General features: G+C 36.5%; 1 protein-coding gene across 3 annotated transcripts in view; it reads left to right on the top strand.

Annotated features, from left to right (window-relative positions):
• The window catches only part of ADAM10 (ADAM metallopeptidase domain 10), a 145,270-nt gene that overhangs the window by 61,697 nt on the left and 60,485 nt on the right, over nt 1-23,088 (top strand). For all 3 annotated transcript variants that reach the window (XM_017654155.3, XM_037020967.2, XM_073211907.1), the window contains 2 exons: nt 2,736-2,854; nt 4,749-4,907. In XM_017654155.3, coding sequence (XP_017509644.3) covers nt 2,736-2,854; nt 4,749-4,907 — 278 coding nt within the window. The remainder of the gene's footprint in view (nt 1-2,735; nt 2,855-4,748; nt 4,908-23,088) is intronic.

Here is a 23,088-nt window from a genome sequence, read left to right as displayed (position 1 = left end):
CTTTCTACCTTTTACCTGCCTTTCCGGCTCACCCTCGTTCTGTTCCCTTTTGTGTTGATAAGGTTTTAATGCAAATTAATTTTGATATTAATAAAAGTAATGAGTTTTGGAAATATGATCTACATTTTAAATCAAATGTTTTTTTCTTTTATTATCTATACTGCTACTTGACTCTGCAATGCATAATTGAGAACTGATTTTATATATGGTTTTAATTCAATTAAAATCAACATTGAGAATAATGTTTTGTACATGTGAGATGATTTTCTTACTATGATACCTGTCAGGGTTGGAAAGGACCTACTTGAAGTATTTTTAAATTCTGTTATAACATTCCTCTAGGGTTGCTAGGTGCTTAGACATTTCAGGTGATGTAAAATTTTTTTGGGGGGTAGGGAATGTAGGGTAGACTATTCTTATATTGAACTTAAAATGTCTTTCTGATGCTTTTCCCCATTTTTTTAAAACCATATAGAATGCTAATGCTCTAACTTAAAATGGTTTCAGGGTATAGCAGTTTTGCTGAATAACCTTGAATGATAAACATATTAAGCCCTTGGACATTCAGTGTTTAGTCTACTTAACAAAGTTGTTGTTTTAGAAATAGTATTTATATAGGAAATTAAAAGTCTATATAATGATAAATTAATGATTTTTCAAAATACTGTCCTTTAAAAAAATGTCTATACTTGCATATGTGATCAAGAATTTCCTCTCTATTAGTTGGTGAAAGCAATTTTATGAAAAGACAGGAAGTGCAACAGCAATCCAGGCAGATTTCCGTTTGTTCAGGATAGTCTGTTTTTTAACTCCAGTTGTGGACTTCCCATTTAGAAGGTGCTTTTTGCCTTTGTCAGTTACTTCCTGGAGTAGATTGGAACCTCAGGGATGTCTTTCATAGCCTCGAGTCCTTGCCACAGCCCCTGGGAAGCCCTGGAGGTTTTGGTGAGAGTTTTAGGCGACTAGAAAATGAATACAGTCTCAGAATAAAAGTGTACCAAGATTAACATGAAATGAAGGAGGAGATAAAATAGGTTATGTTCAAAAGGGGCGTACTTTCTGAAGCCAACTAGCGTGTGTACCCTGTTGACCCCTATTCACTTGAAAAGCGAGTTGGTTTTTATTCTTTAAAATCAACTTTATTGAAGCATAATTTACATAAAATAAAACACATTCATTTCGATTGTATAGTTTGAGGTAAGTTTTGACAAATACACATGTGTAACCATTCTGATCAAAATATAGATAGAAGCTTTCTATCATTGCAAAAAGTTGGTTATTCTCTTTTGCTTTTAGTCTCTCTACACTCCAGACAACTGTTCAGCTTTCTATCACTACAGATAGGTTTTACCTGTTATAGAATTTCACACGTATGGACTTATACTGTGTGGATTCTTTTGTGCTGTCACAAAAATGCATGTTTAGTAGTTTGATCTTTAGGTTGCCATTAAATGAATAACCAACAATCTTTTTGTATCTATTTGTTCATAGACATTTAGGTTGTTTCCAGTAGATTTTTGCTATTATGAATAATCTGTGGACATTTGTGTTCATTTGTTTGTATGGACATATGTTTTATGTTCTCATTTCTCTTGGAGTAGAATTGTGGGTCATAGTGTTTTTGTATATTTAACTTCATAAAAAAGTTCCAGTTTTCCAAAGTGATTGCACCATTTTGTACTTCCACTGGCAGTATATGAAAGTTCTAGTTACTCCATACCCTGCTAACTTTTGGGGGTTGCCAATTGAAGACTTGGGTTCAGATTCATTGACTAGAAATTGTGTTATATGCAGATTTTTATGGCAATTATTAAAGAGACAATATACTTTTAAGAGCTAGTAATGATAGCTTATTTGTTGCCATTTATTATACATTTCCTGTGTACCAGGTAGTGTTAGTAACTTTACATACATTATAACTTTTAATCATCCTTAAAACAGTTCTGTAAGGTAGAATGTATTATCTTCATTCAACAGACAGGAATCCTGGGATAGTAAATTTTAGGCTTAATATTTGATCTCAAATTTCATTCTAAACTTTACACTCTCTATTTAATTTTACTTTAATATTCTGGTCTTTCCCTCTCCTTTATAGAGGACAGTTAGAATGAGTATGACTTCAGCTATTATCATGGTCTTTTTGGTTCCCACATTGAACTGAGGAAGGTCCAGAGATAATTAGGAGAACTAGAAGCCCCAGGGAAAGATAAAGGAATTGAAAGGGCACTGTGTATGTGTGTGTGTGTGTAAAAGAAAGCATGCATAAATACTTGCTTTTCTGAGAAAAGACGTTAAGTATCTAATATAGATACCACTTCCCTATAATATCTTATTTGAGTTGTGAAAGTAGAAGAAAATGGCAAAGCTTCAAAATGATGAGAGAGGGAAGACAGTGGTGAATAATAGTAGTTTGGGGTCAAGAAGCTTGTTTATCTCTAAGCAACTTAGTTACCCTTGGAATGATCTAATTTTATCATGTAGGAATCAGCCAATAGGCATTCATATTTTAATACATCCTAGACAGTTACTGGTTAGTTGTATATAATTTAGACTTGTATTACAGCTACTAGGTTGAAATTTGGAGCACAATTTTTATAAGATCTTGGTTAGTATATTTCCAAAATAGACAAATTGTGTGAAACAGTCCCCATTTTGCAGACTTTTTTATAAAAATTCCTTAGAATTTGGATCCTTTTAATTTCATTTCTTCCCTCTTCTGCTATTCTGTTTTTCAGACATTTTAACTTACGCATGAAGAGGGACACATCCCTTTTCAGTGATGAATTTAAAGTAGAAACATCAAATAAAGTACTTGATTATGATACCTCTCATATTTACACTGGACATATTTATGGTAAGTTAACCTTAAGAGAACACTTTTCTTTTTTTCTGCACAAGGAAATACATATATAGAAATATAAGCAAATATTTCAGAAAGGTAAGATAAATTCTGAGATTTGAATATATCATGAAGGATAATGGTCTTTGAAGAATGAAGTAATCTTGGACCTAACTTTACATGTATGTTTAACAGTGAATAATGCAGGGTCTGGCTTCTGAAAAGTATAAATTTTTGACTCTCAGTACCTCTGAAGTGTTAGATTAAAAAATATTTTTTTAATGACTTCTATAACTTCATATCTTCTGAGAAGCAAGAAATTAGTAATAACTTCTCTGTGTTTTTGTAAGAGGAAAAAGTCTAAAAGGGAACTGTAAAGATCATCTTAACAGCCCAAAGTAATGTGACAAATTCATTCACAGAAAAATCCTCCAGGGTCTTCCTTCCTCAAAAATCTATACTTTTTTCACACTTCCAACAAATTTCTCTTACTATGTCAGATTGAAAAGGTACTGGGGAAATGGAGAGCATACTTAACATTGCTTAGTTGTGTGGGAAGAACAGAGCAATTACAGAAATGATGAAAAAACTAAAAAAATCAAGAGTCTTCTGGAGGTATTAGTGAGAGGCAAAATACCATTGTGTTATAACTCTGTTACATTAATATATACTCAGGGTGATCCTCAGTTCTTAAGGTAGTTAGCTGAAAGTTAAATTTCATTTTTATGTATTAGGTTTCCACTCAGAATTATAACATGAAAAATTAAGTGCTTAAAGAAATGTGCCTTATTTTTTTATTTTGTCAGATATATGAGGCAATTCTGTACTTAAATTTTCACACGTAGAGAGAAAACCTCATTAATAAATTAAAAGTTTTTTTACTCTCATAATTTGGTAACCAAAGGAAAGTGTTTCCTGGTCAGTCTAAAGTTTTAAATGTCAGACTGGTTTTCTATTATTTTCTTGATCATTTATCTCTCTGGGCAAATAACTTAGTAGTTCCTGCCCTTTTTTGCTAGGCAATGGTAAAGAAAAGTGCAAGACTAAATGAGTTCGCAGATAAAAATCATATCATTTACAATACCAATATTTTGTGTTCTTTGCTTTAGTCATGATTAATTCAAAGTTAACTAATTAATGTTAATCTACAACTTAGAAATTGCATAATGCCTAATTTTTGCTTTAATAAGAAAAATTTAACAGGTTGATTTAACCTTTAAAGTCCTCTTTCCTACTTCCCATCTCCTCATATCATTTAATGTGTGGTGTTCAGCTTTTCTTTGTGAAGAACCAAAAAGACCTTTTTCCTTATCACTGGAGAAGTGTAATTGATGGGGCAGTATAACAAATCTGTCCAGAATTTTAAAAAGGATTGTTGGCATACTTTTACTCAAATTGGTTCTGAAATATTTGACATTTTGTTATTTGAAAAATGTATTTATAAAAAATGAAGCTTACAGACTCATGCAGAATATATCAGATGGGAAAGGAACTTTCCTATGATAATTATAGCAAAAATTCAAAAGATTCTTAAATACCTTTACTTTGAAAGTGTATATTTTATCAGTGGATCTGCTTTCCTCTTTCTAAGTTTAAGTTAATATAACATTTATTGAACGACTACCAAATGCATGCCAAGCACTGGGCTATGCTCTGGGAATATGATTGTCAATAAGACAAGATACTCTATTTTTCATTGTTGGTATTAGTGATTGTATATGTTTTAACTAAGTACAGGTTGCTATTTATACCTCAATTTCAGCTTAACATATTTTATGTGAAAATTAATTTCTCCAAGAAATTTCTATTCAGGTTTTTAAAAATATGTAAGAATGGCTTTTTAAAGGAGAATGAATTTTTAATATTCATGTGCAAATTAAATTTTTAAGTTTGTGGCTTTCATTAATAGGTGAAGAAGGAAGCTTTAGCCATGGATCTGTTCTTGATGGACGATTTGAAGGATTCATCCAGACTCGTGGTGGCACATTCTATGTTGAGCCAGCAGAAAGATATATTAAAGACCGAACTCTGCCATTTCACTCTGTCATTTATCATGAAGATGATATTAGTAAGTACTTAAATTTTGTCAAGTAACCTTTTGCAAATAGGCATATAAATAGTTAAAACTATGTGGAGACAAATGAAGTCTGAACTGTTTTCTTTTGCAATCTGTTAATTAGGCCAGAAAAAAGTTTCATACCTGAAGTCTCAATTTAATGACTTGATCTTATAATGAGACAATTTCCCTGTCAATCCATGCCAGTCCCACAATATTGATCTGATACCAACCAATTTTATTTGAACTAACAGTCAACCAGCTCTGGTTGAACTGTAAATTCTGTATTCTGGTATCAGCCAGTCATTTAGTGGTATAATGCCTTTGTGTTTGTAAAGCATCATTATCTTCTTATGTAAATTTAAGTGTGGATATTTTCTTAGTATTTAAGGGTTTTTTAGGTATTTTTGTATTTCTAAGTCCTTCATGGTCTTTATATGATGGTAATTTGTTGGGAGAGTTCTTTTTCTGTGTTTTACGAGTAGAAATATATTTAGACTTAACCTATTAAGTCAATTGTCTATATATCAACAGTCAACTAATCATGAGAATGCATTATTGAAATACCACAGAAATACATTCCTCTAATTTACATGCCTCTCGAATACTCATATTTTATTTTTGATTATAATTAGAGTAGTCTCTTAATTTTTTGCCTATATTCCTACTTTGGCAGCTTCCTCCTGGCTTCATTTTTCTTTCTTTAGCCAGAAATTTATTGTCAGTAATTTTATTCTCCCTAGTAGTATACTAGTAGTAAAGTCTTAACCATTTTGACTTTTTCCTCTAGCAGTTCTGACAGTTTCCCTACTTCAAACTAATTGCATATTATCTCTGATACTGATTATTATAGAAAATAGTACAATAATTCTAGATAGGATACATTCATGATTTTATTTACTTGCTAAATCATAAATTCATTAATGTTATTTGCCCATATTTTTACTCATCCGTATTTGGTTCCTTTTCTAATTTCTCTTCCTGGTATTTCAAACTCCCCTCAAACTCCAAGCTACTTTACAAGTTGGAGTGTGAATTCTGTTACCTTCCTTTCTTTCTGCCAATAGAATTATCATCTACTTGATTTGTATGTTACTTTGTCATTTTCTTAGTAATTTAACCTTTTTTTGAGGTTTTATTTCCTTGTCAAGGTATATAAGTTCTCTAACTGAAATTTCTGTTTCTTTTGCTCCTTTAACATTCCAAATATCATTTATCTCTGGAGCAGGTTCTTTGTAGGTACTTAATGAAACCTTGAAACATTTTTCCTGTTTTCTGAAAATCAAAGACCTTTTGGGAAAGGAAGGAGAGGAAGAGAGTAACTGACATATCTTAAACTCATGTTTTCCTTCCATCATATTGTAATCAAACTTTCTGCTTCTTAAGATTTCTATATTGCATCTTCTTTCTCGATTCCCTCCTTCTTTTATGTATTTATATGTAGTTTAAGCATAGTCAGTTCTTTTTTCACAATTTTATTTCTTCCTTGCCTTGTAATTGCATTTTTCCATTTTGCATCTTATAGTAACTTCCAAATATCTTCCTTTACATCAACCTTTCTTTTTCCTCAGACATGATGAGTTAGCTTGGAGGACCAGTGACATTGGATGTGACTTCGTTTTCTTTTCCTTTTGGCATTTAACTTTATCATTGTTTTCAGCTCTTATTTTTTACTTATCCGAATACATATGTGTTCCTGGTAAGGAGACCTTTACACGTTCTTCTTCTTATTACATACTAATAGTGGTATTAGAGCTTAAAAATAGTAGTGATTCTGTTTGTAACTTTCTCTGATAAAGGGAATGTAATATGAGAATGAGAATATGGGGTAGAATTGCCTTGAAAGAGTTTTTAATGCTTTTAAATTTAGATAATTACTTTTGAAAAACTATCTGAAAATCTGTCAAATTACCATGGTTTAAGAAAACAAAACACCCATGTCATAACCTTTTGGTTTCTTAATTGCTGATATATTTTAGATTTTAGATCAGGGTTGCTAGCTTTTCCTGTAAAGAGTCAGCTAGAAAATATATTTGACTTTATGGGCCATATAAGCTCTGTTGTAGCTATTCATTGTAGTCTGAAAACAGCCACAGAAAATATGTAAATGAATGAGTACAGCTATGTTCCAGTAAAACTTTATAGACACTTAGAATTTGAATTACCATTTAATTTTTACATGATAAAATATTATTCTTTAATCTTTTTCATCCATTTAAAAATACAAAAATCATCCTTATAAAAGGGCTTATTTATCCAGTGGGCTGTAGTTGGCTTATGCCTCTTCTAAGGGACAGATAACTTTAAATTGGCCCTTTAACTTCTCTTTAATAATTAAGGTTCTAGTAGTAGTAGTAGTGGTAGTGGTGATAGTAGTAATAGTAGTAGTAGTAGTAGTAGTAATAGTAGTAGTAGTAGTAAGAGTACTTACTGTTCAGTGTGTACTTGGTACTATATAAAGTTCTTTGCTTGTGTTTCTTCATTTAATCTCTGATGTAAGCCAGTAAGGCAAAGACACACATATTACTTCCATTGCATAGATGAGGAAACTAAATCTTGGAAAACTTATGTGACTTGATGGTGGAGCTCATGGTTCTTAACCATGTGCTCTGCTTTATTCCTGGAAGAAATCTGCAAATTCTCACTGCCATTCCACCAAGGATTTCTAAGGCTTTTGTACAATCTATAAATCTCCCTAAATCACACATTTTCATCTATTGCTGTGTTAAGCCAAATTCTCTCCTTAATATATGTGGCAGTGGATGTTTTGTTTTACAACTAAGAGGCAGAGGATGCCTCATTAATATATTTATTACTTTCATATAATATGCCTAAGTGTCAGTAATTTATTTTCACAACCAAATTACTGTGTTATCAGATCACTGTGTAAATGCTTGGTAAATTTGGTGTCCCTGTAATGTATTGTTTTCACCAGAATCAAATGACAGGGGAGGTACACCAACCTTGGGTAGGAGTTCTGGTGAGAATGTGGCTACCCTCCCATGAATACTGTTTTTGCGACTGCAAGCATAAATGTATGACACCACCATGGAAAATGGTAGTGCTATTCTGGGGAGCCTTAGAATAGCTCCAGAGGCTGTACCAGAACACAGAAACAATTTTCAGCAAAATGTAATAACTTCTCTACGTGCTTTGATACCCAGTTAGATGTGATGGTGTTAACTACATGTAGTTATCAGCTTAAAATGCATACTTGTTCAGTTCTGTACTTAGGTAGTTAAAAAAAAGAACTCTTTCCTAGGACATAGAAGTGTGAACAGTTATGACAAGGTAAGAATTCTGCTTAGGCCTGTGTTCATGCTTTGGAAATTCGGAGATTAAACAGATAATCTCCATAAGCGATCTTGCTATCTTATATTTACACTCAGACATTAGACTAGAAATTTATTAATGTTGATTTTTCTGGTTTCAGCAACTGTAGAGTATTAGAATCATGGCTTTAAAGATGACCTTACAGATGAGCTAGTTAAAACAGTTTCAGGGTTTAATTCATTTGCTCAAGATCATACAAGTTAGTGGCAGACATGATAGGGAGAAAGAACAAGAAGTAATATGTCGAAAGAACTGAGGCATGCCTTATGTATGAGAAAGCAGTTAGAAGGGAAATCAGGATTATGCATTAGAATAACTTTGTGACCTTATGCAAGTAGCTGTGTCTCATTTTCTATTTATCAAATAAAGGTGTTAAACCAGATCATTAATACCTCTTACCACTTTTAAAATTTGATAATTTTCAACTATTTTTCCTCTATAGCTGGAAATATTTTTGGTTTTGTTGATTATCAAATAACTATAAAATACACATTTTTGCATGTGAATCAAGTAGATGATGAAGTATGTCTGCCACCATTAACATTCATGAATAGCCCTTTAGATTTTAACTTACATACGATTTTAATTTGCATTAACAGTGTATCTTAGATTTGTTTCTATGTCAATAAATATAACTATCTTTTTCTTTTAAATGACTGCATAATATAGTTGTTTCATTGATGAATGTATATAAATCAATCCATCAACTAAATGGACTTTTAGATTGTTTCTTCTTTTTTTGCTGTTTAACATTACTGCATTGTACATTATTGTGCATAGTTTTTTCTCTTAACATTTATGTGATTATTTGTGTAAGATTAATTCCTAGAAGTAGAGTTGTCAGATATTTAAATTTTGATATATATTGATGGGTGACTCTCTAAGAAGGTTGTACAACTTTATACCAAGAAATTTAACATTGATTGTATAACATCTTAATAAGCAGTCTGTAGGCATATTTCTCAAATTCCTGAACAAAAATGTCTCATTAAAAAAAACAACACAGGATTCTGACAAGGTTCACATTTGGTTATCAAATCTTTCTAGTTTGTGTTACTTTTAAAAAAGCTTTATTGAGGAGAAGTGGACGTACTGTTAAACTGCTTACATGTAAAGTATGCAATAATTTTTAACATAGGTACACATCTATGTTCACACACACACACACACACACACACACACACACAGGTATATATATATATATATAATATAATCAAGGTAGTATATGTATCCATTTTCCCCAAAGCTTCTTCCTACTCAGTATAATCTTTCTCTCCTTCTCAACCCCTCTTTTCTCAGGTACTAATCTGCAGGTTAGTTTGAATTTTCTAGAATTTTATGTAAATACAATTACACATTGTGTACTCTTTAGAAAAATCTGTTTTCTGTAACCTAACACAGTTATTTTGACATTCATCCATGCCATTTTGTATATTACTAGTTCATTCCTTTTTTATTTTTTATTTTTTCTCTCTTGGTATCATTAATCTACAATTACATGAGGAATGTTATGTTTACCAGACTCTCCCCATCACCAAGTCCTCCCCACAAACCCCATTACACTCACTGTTCATCAGTGTAGTAAGATGCTGTAGAATCACTACTTGTCTTCTCTGTGCTGCATAGCCCTCCATGTGGTCCCCTTCCACATTATACATGCGAATCATAATTCCCCCTTTCTTCCCCTTCCCCTCTTATCCCTCCCTTCCCACCCATCCTCCCCAGTCCCTTTCCCTTTCGTAACTCTTAGTCCATTCTTGGGTTCTGTTTTTCTGCTGCTGTTTTGTTCCTTCAGTTTTTTCTTTGTTCTTATACTCCACCTATGAGTGAAATAATTTGGTACTTGTCTTTCTCTGCCTGGCTTATTTCACTGAGCATAATACCCTCTAGCTCCATCCATGTTGTTGCAAATGGTAGGATTTTTTTTCTCTTATGGCTGAATAATATTCCATTGTGTATATGTACCACATCTTCTTTATCCATTCATCTACTGATGGACACTTAGGTTGCTTCCATTTCTTGACTATTGTAAGTAGTGCTGTGACAAACATAGGGGTGCATCTGTCTTTTTCAAACTGGGCTGCTGCATTCTTAGGATAAATTCCTAGAAGTGGAATTCCTGGGTCCAATGGTATTTCTATTTTGAGTTTTTTGAGGAACCTCCATACTGCTTTCCACAATGGTTGTACTAATTTACATTCCCATGAGTAGTGTAGGAGGGTTCCCCTTTCTCGACAACCTCGCCAACATTTGTTGTTGTTTGTCTTTTTGGATGGTGGCGATCCTTACTGGTGTAAGGTGATATCTCATTGTGGCTTTAATTTGTATTTCTCTGATGATTAGCAATGTGGAACATCTTTTCATGTGCCTGTTGGTCATCTGAATTTCTTCTTTGGAGCACTGTCTGTTCAGCTCCTCTGCCCATTTTTTTATTGGATTATTTGCGTTTTGTTTGTTGAGGTGCATGAGGTCTTTATATATTTTGGATGACAACCCTTTATTGAAACTGTCATTTATGAATATATTCTCCCATACTATAGGATGCCTTTTTGTTCTGTTGGTGGTGTCCTTTGCTCTACAGAAGCCTTTCAGCTTGATATTGTCCCACTTGTTCATTTTTGCTTTTGTTTCCCTTGCCCAGGGATATATGTTCATGAAGAAGTTGTTCATGTTTATATCCAAGAGATTTTTGCCTGTGTTTTTTTGTAAGAGTTTTATGGTTTCATGACTTACATTCAAGTCTTTGATCCATTTCAAACTTACTTTTGTGTATGGGGTTAGACAGTGATCCAGTTTCATTCTCTTACATGTAGCTGTCCATTTGTGCCAACACCAGCTGTTGAAGAGGCTGTCATTTCCCCATTGTATGTCCATGGTTCCTTTATCATATATTATTTGACCATGTATGTTTGGGTTAATGTCTAGAGTCTCTATTCTGTTCCACTGGTCTGTGGGTCTGTTCTTGTGCCAGTACCAAATTGTCTTGATTACTGTGGCTTTTTAGTAGAGCTTGAAGTTGGGGAGCGAGATCTCCCCCACTTTATTCTTCCTTCTCAGGATTGCTTTGGCTATGCGGGGTCTTTTGTGGTCCCATATGAATTTTAAGAACTATTTGTTCCAGTTTGTTGAAGAGTGCTGTTGGTATTTTGATAGGGATTGCATTGGATCTGTAGATTGCTTTAGGCAGGATGGCCATTTTGACAGTATTTATTCTTCCTAGCCAAGATCATGGGATGAGTTTCCATTTGTTAGTGTCCTCTTTAATTTCTCTTAGTTAAGAGGGTCTTGCAGTTTTCAGGGTATAGGTCTTTTACTTCCTTGGTTAGGTTTATTCCTAGGTATTTAATTCTTTTTGATGCAATTGTGAATGGAATTGTTTTCTGATTTCTCTTTCTGCTAGTTAATCATTAGTGCATAGGTAAGCAACAGATATCTGTGTATTAATTTTGTATCCTGCAACTTTGCTGAATTCCAGTAATAGTTCTAGTAGTTTTGGAGTGGAGTCTTTAAGATTTTTTTATGTACAGTATCATGTCATGTGCAAATAGTGACAGTTTGACTTCTTCTTTAAAAATCTGGATGCCTTGTATTTCTTTGTTTTGTCTGATTGCCATGGCTAGGACCTACACCACTACTATGTTGGATAACAGTGTGGTGAGTGGGCATCCGTGTCTTCTTCCCGATCTTAGAGGAAAAGCTTTCAGCTTCTCGCTGTTCAGTATGATCTTGGCTGTGGGTTTATCATATATGGCCTTTATTATGTTGAGGAACTTGCCCTCTATGCCCATTTTGTTGAGAGTTTTTATCATGAATGGGTGTTGAATTTTGTTGAATGCTTTTTCAACCTCTACGGAGATGATCATGTGGTTTTTGTCCTTCTTTTTTTGGTGGATGATGTTGTTGGATTTTCAGATGTTGTACCATCCTTGCATCCCTGAGATGAATCCCACTTTATCATGGTGTATGATCCTCTTGATGTATTTTTGAATTTGGTTTGCTAATATTTTGTTGAGTATCTTTGCATCTATGTTCATCAGGGATATTGGTCTGTAATTTTCTTTTTTGGTGGGGTCTTTGCCTGGTTTTGGTATTAGGGTGATGCTGGCTTTATAGAATGAGTTTGGGAGTATTCCCTCCTCTTCTATTTTTTGAAAAACTTTAAGGAGAATGGTTGTTATGTCTTCCCTGTATGTCTAATAAAATTCCATGGTAAATCCATCTGTCCCAGGGGTTTTGCTCTTGGGTAATTTTTTGATTACCACTTCAATTTCATTGCTGGTAATTCATCTGTTTAGATTTTCTGTTTCTTCCTTGGTCAGTCTTGGAAGGTTGTATTTTTCTAGGAAGTTGTCCATTTTTTCTAGGTTTTCCAGCTTGTTAGCATATAGATTCTTGTAGTATTCTCCAATGATTCTTTGTATTTCTGTGGGATCCGTCATGATTTTTCCTTTTTCGTTTCTGATTCTCTTGATGTGTGTAGATTCTCTTTTTCTCTTAATAAGTCTGGCTAGGGGTTTATCTATTTTGTTTATTTTCTCAAAGAACCAGCTCTTGGTTTCATTGATTTTTTTCTATTGTTTTATTCTTGTCAATTTTATTTATTTCTTCTCTGATCTTTATTATGTCCTTCTGTTGACTTTGGGCCTCATTTGTTCTTCTTTTTCCGATTTCAATAATTGTGACTTCATTTGGGATTGTTCTTCCTTCTTTAAATAGGCCTGGATTGCTATATACATTGCTCTTAGAACTGCCTTCACTGCATCACACAGAAGTTGGGGCTTTGTACTATTGTCATTTGTCTCCACATATTGCTTCATCTCTATTTTAATTTGGTCATTGATCCATTGATTATTTATGAGCGTGTGGTTAAGCTTCCATGTATTTGTGAGCCTTTTTGTTTTCTTTGTGCAATTTATTTCTAGTTTTATACCTTTGTGGTCTGAGAAGTTGGTTGGTAGAATTTCAATCTTTTTGAATTTACTGAGGCTCATTTTGTGGCCTAGTGTGTGGTCTATTCTGGAAAATGTTCCTTGTGTACTTGAGAATAATATGTATCCTGCTGCTTTGGGTGTAGAGTTCTGTAGATGTCTTCTAGGTCCATCTAGTGTATTGTTCAGTGCTTCTGTGCCCTTACTTATTTTCTGTCTGGTGGATCTGTCCTTTGGAGTAAGTGGTGTGTTGAAGTCTCCTAAAATGAATGCATTGCATTCTATTTCCTTCTTTAATTCTGTTAGTATTTGTTTCACATATGTTGGTGCTCCTGTATTGGATGCGTATATATTTATAATGGTTATATCCTCTTGTTGGACTGACCCCTTTATCATTATGTAATATCCTTCTTTATTTCTTGTTACTTTCTTTGTTTTGAAGTCTATTTTGTCTGATACTAGTACTGCAACACCTGCATTTTTCTCCCTATTGTTTGCATGAAATATTGTTTTCTATCCCTTGACTTTTGGTCTGTATATGTCTTTGGGTTTGAGGTGAGTCTGTTGTAAGCAGCATAGAGATGGGTCTTGCTTTTTTATTCATCCTATTACTCTGTGTCTTTTGATTGGTGCATTCAGTCCATTTACATTTAGGATGCTTATTGAGAGATATGTTCTTATTGCCATTGCAGGCTTTAGATTCGTGGTTACCAAAGGTTCAAGGGTAGCTTCTTTACTACCTAACTGTCTAACTTAACTCGCTTTTTAATTTATTATAAACATGGTCTGATGATTCTTTATTTCTCTCCCTTCTTATTCTTCCTCCTCTGTTCTTTATATGTTAGGTGTTTTATTGTGTACTCTTTTGCACTTCCTTAGACTGCTTTTGTGAGTAGTTGATTTTATTTTTTTCCTTAGGTAGTATTTGGTTGGTCTACTTTCTTTGTTGTGATTTTATTTTCTCTTGTGACATCTATTTTGCCTTAGGAGTGCTTCCATCTGGAGCAGTCCCTTTAAAATATCCGGTAGAGGTGGTTTGTGGGAGGCAAATTCCCTGAACTTTTGCTTGTCTGGGAATTGTTTAATCCCTCCTTCATATTTAAATGATAATCATGCTGGATACAGTATTCTTGTTTCAAGGCCCTTCTGGTTCATTGCATTAAATGTATCATGCCATTGTCTTCTGTCCTGTAAGGTTTCTGTTGAGAAGTCTGATGATAGCCTGATGGATTTTCCTTTGTAGGTGACCTTTTTTCTCTCTCTGGCTGCCTTTAATACTCTGTCCTTGTTATTGATGTTTGCCATTTTAATTATTATGTGTGTTGGTGTTATTCTCCTTGGGTCCCTTGTGTTGGGAGTTCTGTGGGCTTCCATGGTCTGAGAGACAATTCCTCCTCCAGTTTGGGGAAGTTTTCAGCAATTATTTCTTCAAAGACACTTTCTATCCCTTTTTCTCTCTCTTCTTCTTCTTCTGGTACCCCTATAATGCAAATAATTGCTCCGTTTCGATTGGTTGTACAGTTCTCTTAGTATTCTTTCATTGCTGGAGATACTTTTATTTCTGTCTGCGTCAGCTTCTCTGGGTTCCTGTTTTCTGATTTCTATACCCTTAACGGCCTCTTGCCCCTCATCCAGTCTGCTCTTAAGTCCTTCCAGAGATTGTTTTATTCCTGTGTTCTCCCTCCTAACTTGATCCTTTAGCTCTTGCCTGTTTCTCTGCAGGTCCATCAGCATGGTTATGACCTTTATTTTGAATTTTTTTTCAGGAAAATTGGTTAAATCTATCTCCTCAGGCTCCTTCTCAGGTGTGTCTGGATCATTCTCCACTGTATCAGATTCTTCTGCCTTTTCATGGCTATAGAGGTAGTTGTGGGCAGTTGGCACATGTGTTAGCCTGGAGAACAATGTCCCTTCCTGCTTGCTGGTTGCCCTGCCCTCCTTGGTGCTGCTTCCGGTTTTATGTCCTGCCGTGCTGCACGTGGGGCAGTCGTCTGGGCAGCCCAAAGCCCTGTGGGGAGCCCTGTGTGGTCTCCTGTGAGTTTGGCGAGCCTTGGCGCCCTGTCCTGGCTTCCTCTGTTGCTGTGCTCTGGCAGGGCCACTGAGTCTGGCCTCAGCATCTGAGTAGGAGACTCAGGGCGGTTGCTGTGGGCACGGCTGCTCTCAGGGTGATCCCCTGCTATGGCGGGGTCGCGTCGGTGGGGGTGTGGACATGAGGCTATTTATTGCTGTGATGGGCTTCAGAGCTGCGCTGCCTCCCAGGAGGGCTTCAGTGCCTGAATTTTCCCAGGATTCCCAGCAGCTGGGCTGAGTGTGCTGGGACGCTTCCATCCAGCTGTCAGCCCCTGTTCCTTTAAGACTTTCAAAAACCACTCGCTTTTCTTTTGTCCCAGGGGCACCAGCTGCAGGGACCTGCTCACAGATTTTACTGTTCCGTTTCCCTAATATCCAGCACACCACGCAATTTGTGCCTGTGCTCCCTGTGCAAATGACTTGGGCTGGGTATTTAGCAGTTCTGGGCTTCCACTCCCTCCTTGCTCCGACTCCTCTCCTCCCGCCGGTGGACTAGGGTGTGGGGAGCACTTGGGTCCTGCCGCACCGCGGCTTGTATCTTACCCCGTTCGTGAGGAGCTGAGTTCTCAGAGATGTAGTTGTAGCCTGGCTGTTGTACTATATCTTCTGGTCTCTCTTTTAGGAACAGTTGTATTTATTGTATTTTCAAAAATATGTATGGTTTTGGGAGGAGATTTCTGCTGCCCTATTCATGCCACCATCTTGGCTCCTCCCTAGTTCATTCCTTTTTATTGATGAGTTGTAGTCTATTGTGTATGGATACCATAATCTGTTTAAGCATTCACCTATTAATGGATGTTTGGGTTTTTTCCAGTTTTAGGTTATTATAGGCAAAATATCTATAAAGTCCTTGAGATCAGCTCATCAACTGTTGATTGATTAAAGAAAATAAATTTTGTAAAGAGGGAAAAGGGGTGAAATACTATGGACTTTTGATATCTAGGTCTAATACGTGGGCTTTTGTAAAGGGGGCAGTTTAGAAATTTAAGATGAGCCTTGTAAAAGCAAGTGAGTAGAAGGAATGTTTATTTTATGTTAGTTGTCTATATATTCTCTCTTCTCCAAACCTGTACTCATTCTTCAGAATACATTCAGAAATAATCTAGAAGACTTCTGGTTTCTCAGTTCTGGGTAGTCTGTCTTTACTGCTGTTGACTGTTATATTGGTGAGTCCTTCCAGGGATGGAAGGAATACAGCTGTACACTAGATGAGTAAGTTAAATTTGATCAATATTAAATAAACTGTGGATGATTGCCAGAAGACTTAATATTTATTAACAGGATAATATTTAAATGCATATTTGTTTACATGGGTGATACCCCAGCTAGACTGTAAATTCTTTGAGGGTGTATATACTTTGTTATTTATTCCTATATCGGTAATATTTGATAAATAATAATTTTCCTCTCATTATTTGTTTTTTAAATAAAGTAGTTAAGAATAATATTGACATACTATTAGGAAATTTATGTGCATTAATGCCTTAATTTTGAACAGGTTCTATTTTATAGTCAGTCTATAAAGTAGTTAGGGCATTAAAACTCTTCCATGTTGAAACAGTTTAAAATGGTAGATAGTTCCAAGTCATTGAGGTAGAATGAAGGCTAAATGGAGGCTATTGGAGCCAGCAGTTTACTGGTCTTTGGTTAATGGATGACCTTTGGAAAGAAGTATGGAAACCAGCTATTGACTGAAAATTAAATTCAGCAACTGGTTTTTCATTTGTGAATATACAGATTGGGTTAAAACTTCAAAAAAACAAACCTAAGAGGAATTTTCATTCAGTATTAGAGAGTCACAGTTTGATAAATGCTGTTAACTTAAATGTCATCAGAGCACTAAGGGTGGTAGGAACACACTGGAAGTGTTACAGATATTTAGGAAGACTTCCCAGGGGAGGTGGCATTTTTGACTTGAACTTTGAAGGCAGGTGCAGATCTCTAAATCCTAGACGTAACTCTTATGACAGGGCTGTTACTGGGACTGTAGCAATACTTGTTTTTAGCTGCCACAGCTCAGGAACTTAAGAAAAGATAAGAAATTTGTCCTGGAGTCACCCATTTTCTGTTTATAGTCCCAAATCAAATAAATGGAAATAATGGTCACTTTAAATGTATTAGAAGTTTTCATTAAGGTTTCAGTTACAAGTTTTATAGGCTTAATGATTTAATTTATTATTTAACATAATTTGACTAATCTGTACAAGATACTTTTTTATACTGGCTACAGTGATGGTAACAGGACAAATGTTTTGTCCTTATGCACTTAAGAGTCTAGTGTTTCTGTTTATAATTGATTAGAATTATAGAGTAACATTTCTCACATTGATTTGATATCTATGGTCTACTTAGCCCCCAACACTAACTCTTTCTTCTTAAAAACCAGGGATGGGGAAGGACATGCCTGGCCCAGCTCACCATCTCTGTTTCTTGGGAGACTTGTGTTGTGAATGGATGTAGAAAAGGGGACCATCTTGAGCCTCCTTTCCTTCCCAAAGGCAATCATACTATTAGTTTCTTCTTATACTCTTCCCATTCTCCCTAGAGACTGGGCATCAGGGATGAAATAGGGACTTTAGGAAAGGGATGACTATTCACTGGAATTAGAAGTGGGAAGGACATTTGGGGTCTGTCCTACCCATTCTTCTATTCCTCAAACTCTTCATCTCTTAATAAAAAAGCAACCCACCACCCCAAAAATAAAAAAACCTGTTCTTACTTATACTGTCTCTCAGTTGTTCCTTGTTGATTTTTGGCATTGGGAATAAATGGCATTTTTGTGGGCAAAGACCCCACCCATCTATCGTGTAGTATTAACAAAGCAACTTTTTGTGTATTATCTGCTGTGAAGTCAGTCTATTTTAAGTTCAATTAATATAATAAAAGTTGGATCTTTAATTGGATTTGGTTATTCATAGCATGTTATTGGAGGGATTACATGAAAGCTTTGACTGTTAGGGAATCATGTTACATTCAGAGGTTTGGACTTTTGAGTCAGATTTCTAACCTGTCAGTCACATGGAGGGGATACCTCTTGGGAAAGTGAGGATGCAAGGTCTACTTTAGTTAGTAGGTAGTGAGAGGTGAATGTTTTGTGTTTGACTTTGCTGGGCAGAGAATCTGAACAGCACATATACCCCCTTCCTCGAGTGGGTGACTGAGAATTAAATAGAACTATTTCCTGCTTGAGGAAGTATCACAATATATGTATTATTTGTATTTGCTCCTCCTACAACAAAACAAAAGCAATAGGAACTTGGCATGCAAAGGAACTGGAAAAAAGGCATAGATTTAAAGCTGATCTTTGTTTTAAATAGGCTAAATATTCTACATCAGTGACTCATTCTTTGTGAAAGAATATGCTGTTTGGCCTTTTCAGGGGAACTACAGTGCATCCTATGATTTAGCATCTCAATGAGGGCTTATTCAGTAGTTGAACAAAAGCTTTTTCTAGAAATGGGGATTATATTGTCAGAAATTTTATAGGGAAAATGTCATTGTCCATTTTCATAGTTAATGTGATGACTAGGGAAAATAGGCTGTCTTAGAAGTTTTCAGAGTATATAGAAAAAATTTTATACTTGGTTCTCTTTTTTTTCTATTGGGAGAGTATTGTACTGACAGAATTTGAAACATGTAAATACTGTTTTTTGCATTGTAATTGTTTTTTTCACCCTAAGTATCAAGCTTTCAAAAAGAAGGTCTATCTTTTATTTATAATATATAAAATACAGTTAAAAAAATAAAGTAATTCTTTCTATACATTCTAGTTCTTGATGTTTCTAATGTTTTAAACTACAGTGTACTAAATAAATTTTATTTTTCATTCCCCTATACATTTGTAAACAATAATAGAGTTTTAGTTTTAGTATTTTAAAGGTCATGGAACAGTTGACATTTCTGCATTGGTAAGATCACTTTGTATAGCTTCATGGTCACTTTGATGGTCAGTTTTGCTGCCTGTACTTGTGGGAAATCAAGGATTAAGAATGGACTCTGGAAATAAAGTATCATTGCAAGATGACATAATGGAGCTGCTTAAGGTTACAGAGTATGATTTTTTGGGGAATAGTCATATTTACTGGTTTTTCTCTAGCCCCATTCAACTGCAGGGGTGTAGGTAGAGTTAATTTAAATAGGATTTGGTTGAAAGTTGGGAAAGGGGTTTAAAGCATATGCTGTGGAGTAATTGTGATAACAATTGCCTATGGGAATTAAGCTGAATAAGGAGAAGAAAAAATAGACAATGAATAAGGTGGTAAACTTGGTGGATTGAAGGGTTTTAGTGTGGTTGAAAGATTGTTGGACTCTACAGGGAATGTTCTGAAAGGATAAGTGGTGGAAGAAAAATAGGGTGTGCAAGTTGAGATTATGAAGGGATTTCAGTGATCTGTAAGGAGTGGTTCAAAAGTATGACCGTGTAATAGTAAGAAGTTGGAGGTCATCAGAGCAAAGTTGGTTTAAGTATGTTGGAAGGATCATCAACATGAATGTTGGAATCCCTAAGAATTATGAATGTGTGAGGTTAGAGAGAGTGAAAGTTAGTTTAGGAACTAAAAATAAGGAAATAGAGGGAAGCAGTGACTTGGGGGCAGCAAATACCTATAATAAGTTAGAGTAGTTAGTGGTATAGTCTCAAAGTGTAAATGCCAGGCTTCAGTGAGAATAGCCCTGACAGTCCCAGGGCAGAAAAATGGTAGATAGATGTGTTTAGTGAAGTGAGGGTCAGGGGAATGTCTGCCTAAGAACAGAAAGAATTCTGGAGTTACCCCTTGCTTCCTGCTGTAGTCTTCCTGACAAGAGTTGAGGAATGTTGCAGGAGTCATTTCACCCCTCCCAGATGATGGGCTAGGGCAGGTAATTTCCTGATACATAGGGTACTCTCTTGATTTCAGCCAAATGCAACCTATTAAGGGAAGGGCAGAGGCAGGACAATCTTACGATTGAATCTAGTCTATCTTTTCATCCTGGCTTGTGATGGCTGGCTAGATGGTGCTTGTAATTCTTAAGATTCTGCTGGCTTCCTTTCAACTCTTGCTGATACAAGCCTATAGGTGGTGTGGTATTAACTGGTATTTGCTTGCCTTCTGACTATGAAGGAGTGGTAGAAAGAAATCCACTCTAATAGCAGCTATATATACAGTGTCACAAATATATGTGTGTACAACTGTATATGTTTATTTATGTATATAAATATCTTTATATATTTTATTGACATGAGATATACATTAGGTGTACTTGTTTGATTTCTTTAATGTTCAAATGCCCAGCATCAGTGTCAATGTACTGATGACAGCAGAGTGCCAGTGTGCTTAGTATTATTAATATTTGGAAAGCATTTAATTTTATTGTGTTACAATGAAGCATAAGGATTACTGATTATGTATAAATCAAACATGTATATTCTTTGGGTTTCCTTATCATTACATTAAAAAAATAATGTTACAGTTGTTTAAGGTAGGAATATTTTGTTCTGTTCCTGAATTAAATAAGATGTTCGACTAAGTGCCATGCACATACAATTGTTCAAGTGTTTGGAAGCTCTAAAATTCATTCTTCCAGAAATACTCTTTTGTGCCTGTGTAGGAGCAGATTCAAAGTGTATTGCATAGTATACTTTGCATAAAGGTAAATCCTAATTTCTATCATAATCAGATTACGATACTTGTTATTTCTCACATTTGAATTAAATCAGGTGTATCAACTGACATTTTGAAATACATTAGTTGAACTAAATATATATGAAAACAAAAATTTTGTTTTGACATAATCATTATGTAGCAGACTTACTGTTGCTAATGAGCCTCACAGTTTTGTGCATTTTAAAACTGAAAATCTTGAGTAAATCCTCTTTTGAAAAACTGAAAAATAGTAATAGAACTTACAAGAATAGAGTACTTTATCCTCCATTTACCTCATGGTCCCAAGCACATAGGCCAGTGAAAATCATGTCTGGACTTGCCTGGACTTGCCTCACCTTATCTCTAAGCATTCCGACCTGCCCCCAAGGCAACAGGCCAAGCGGTACTTTTCCACTCCGCCACTGTAAAAGGCACAACGCTCTGCACCAGGAGGCTGCTCTCTCTCTGGGGGCAGCCATTTTCTTTTTCCAATAATAAAATCTCTTGCATGGGCCCATGTCTCCTCCTTACCGTTCTCGGGTAAGGAGGGTCGCAGCGAGATACCCTTTCATTGGTGCCATGACTTCGGATGAGGTTCTCCCACTGACTTTGCTCTTCCTCTGGGAATCTGAGCTGCTTTGGGAACCCTCACTGCCCGATCCTCCTCCACGGGCTCACCGCCCATTTCCCTGGTCGCTCATCTTTTCGCCCAACACCGGCCTTCAATTTGGTAAGTCTCCCCTTCGTGGTTGACTTAAATGTCCCTTTGGAATGTGGGAAGTGACCATTGAGTGTCTGGCACCCCCAAGGGCTCCTCCGGGACAGGGGCACCCCCAACCATGACTTTCAGAGTCATGGTTATCCCCACAGTCAACCCTTCTCTGCCTCCCCATGGTGAGAATCCTCATTCACTGAGGCCTGGTCCCCCTTTATCTACTCGTAAACTGGTACCAGGTACCAAGCCTCCTCGGTGTTTTCGCCTCGACTGCTCGGTTAGAGGTGGTGATGACCCCCTAACTGTGTATGGTCTCCTCCGCGACCTTCTCGATCACTCTGGGACACCTCAGCGACTTGTGAACGGTCTCATTCTCACCATGGGATCTGGCCCCCCTCCATTCCCGCAGATTCACCGCTAGGGTGCTTACTCAATAATGTAAAACCCCTCCACCTCACTCCAGACCTCAAACCTTTTAAGCTTATTTGCTACTGTAATGAGATTTGGCCACAACATTCCTTGGACAATCAGTCTAAATGGCCTCCCAATGGCTCTTTAGATCCTAAAATTTTCTGCAACTTATACAACGTCTGTGAGCAGATGGGCAAACGGAAAGAGATTCCGTATATCCAGGCTTTCTCCTACCTCCGAACCGAGCCCTCTCTCTGTCTCCCCGGAAATCCTAAACACCTACTACTTGCCTTAAAGTCCTTACCCTCCAACAAACCAGATCCCACTGCATCTTCTGACTTTGACCCCGCTGTTGAACCCCCACCCTACTGACCCCAAATCCCCATGGCATCTCCTCCTTCTCCTCCTCCTCCTCCTCCTCCTCCTCAACCATCTAGTCTGCCTGGTGCCACCACGGAAACTGCCCAGCCTCCTCCCTCTCAACTCCCACCGTCCAATGGGTGCTGAGGTGGTTCCTGACAGAGACCCTAATTGGGACTATAATATGGCAACAACCCCGCCTCCTCAACTGCAACCAGTTTCCCTCCCATCCTGAGATCCCCTACCAAGTCCTCCAGTCACTCGCTCTCGAACCCAGATCCTAACCCCACTATGGGAAGTAGCCGGTACAGAGGGCATCGTCCGGGTCCATGTCCCTTTCTCTCTCTCCGACCTATCTCAAATTGAGAAATGATTAGGCCCTTTCACCTGCAACCCAGCTACTTACATAAAAGAGCTCCAGTACCTAACTCAGTCATATGATCTTTCCTTTCATGATATTCACATGATCCTATCCAACACATTTTTGCCCGAAGAGCATAGGCGAGTCTGGGAACAGGCTAGAACTCATGCCAATGAGGTTCACCAAACTACTCCAGCTCATCCCATTGGTGCTGCGGCGGTTCTTGACCGAGACCCTAATTGGAACTATAATACGGCAGGGGGAGTCACCAGTCGAGATCAATTCATCACCTCCCTCACGGCGGGTCTCAGGAAGTCAGCCAATAAAGCCATTAACTATGAAAAACTCCGGGAGGTCATTCAGGATAAAACTGAGAGTCCCTCTATGTTTCTAG

Source organism: Manis javanica, chromosome 8, assembly GCF_040802235.1.
Source record: "Manis javanica isolate MJ-LG chromosome 8, MJ_LKY, whole genome shotgun sequence".
Taxonomy (NCBI): Eukaryota; Metazoa; Chordata; class Mammalia; order Pholidota; family Manidae; genus Manis; species Manis javanica.
This window is presented reverse-complemented; position numbering and strand designations above follow the sequence as displayed.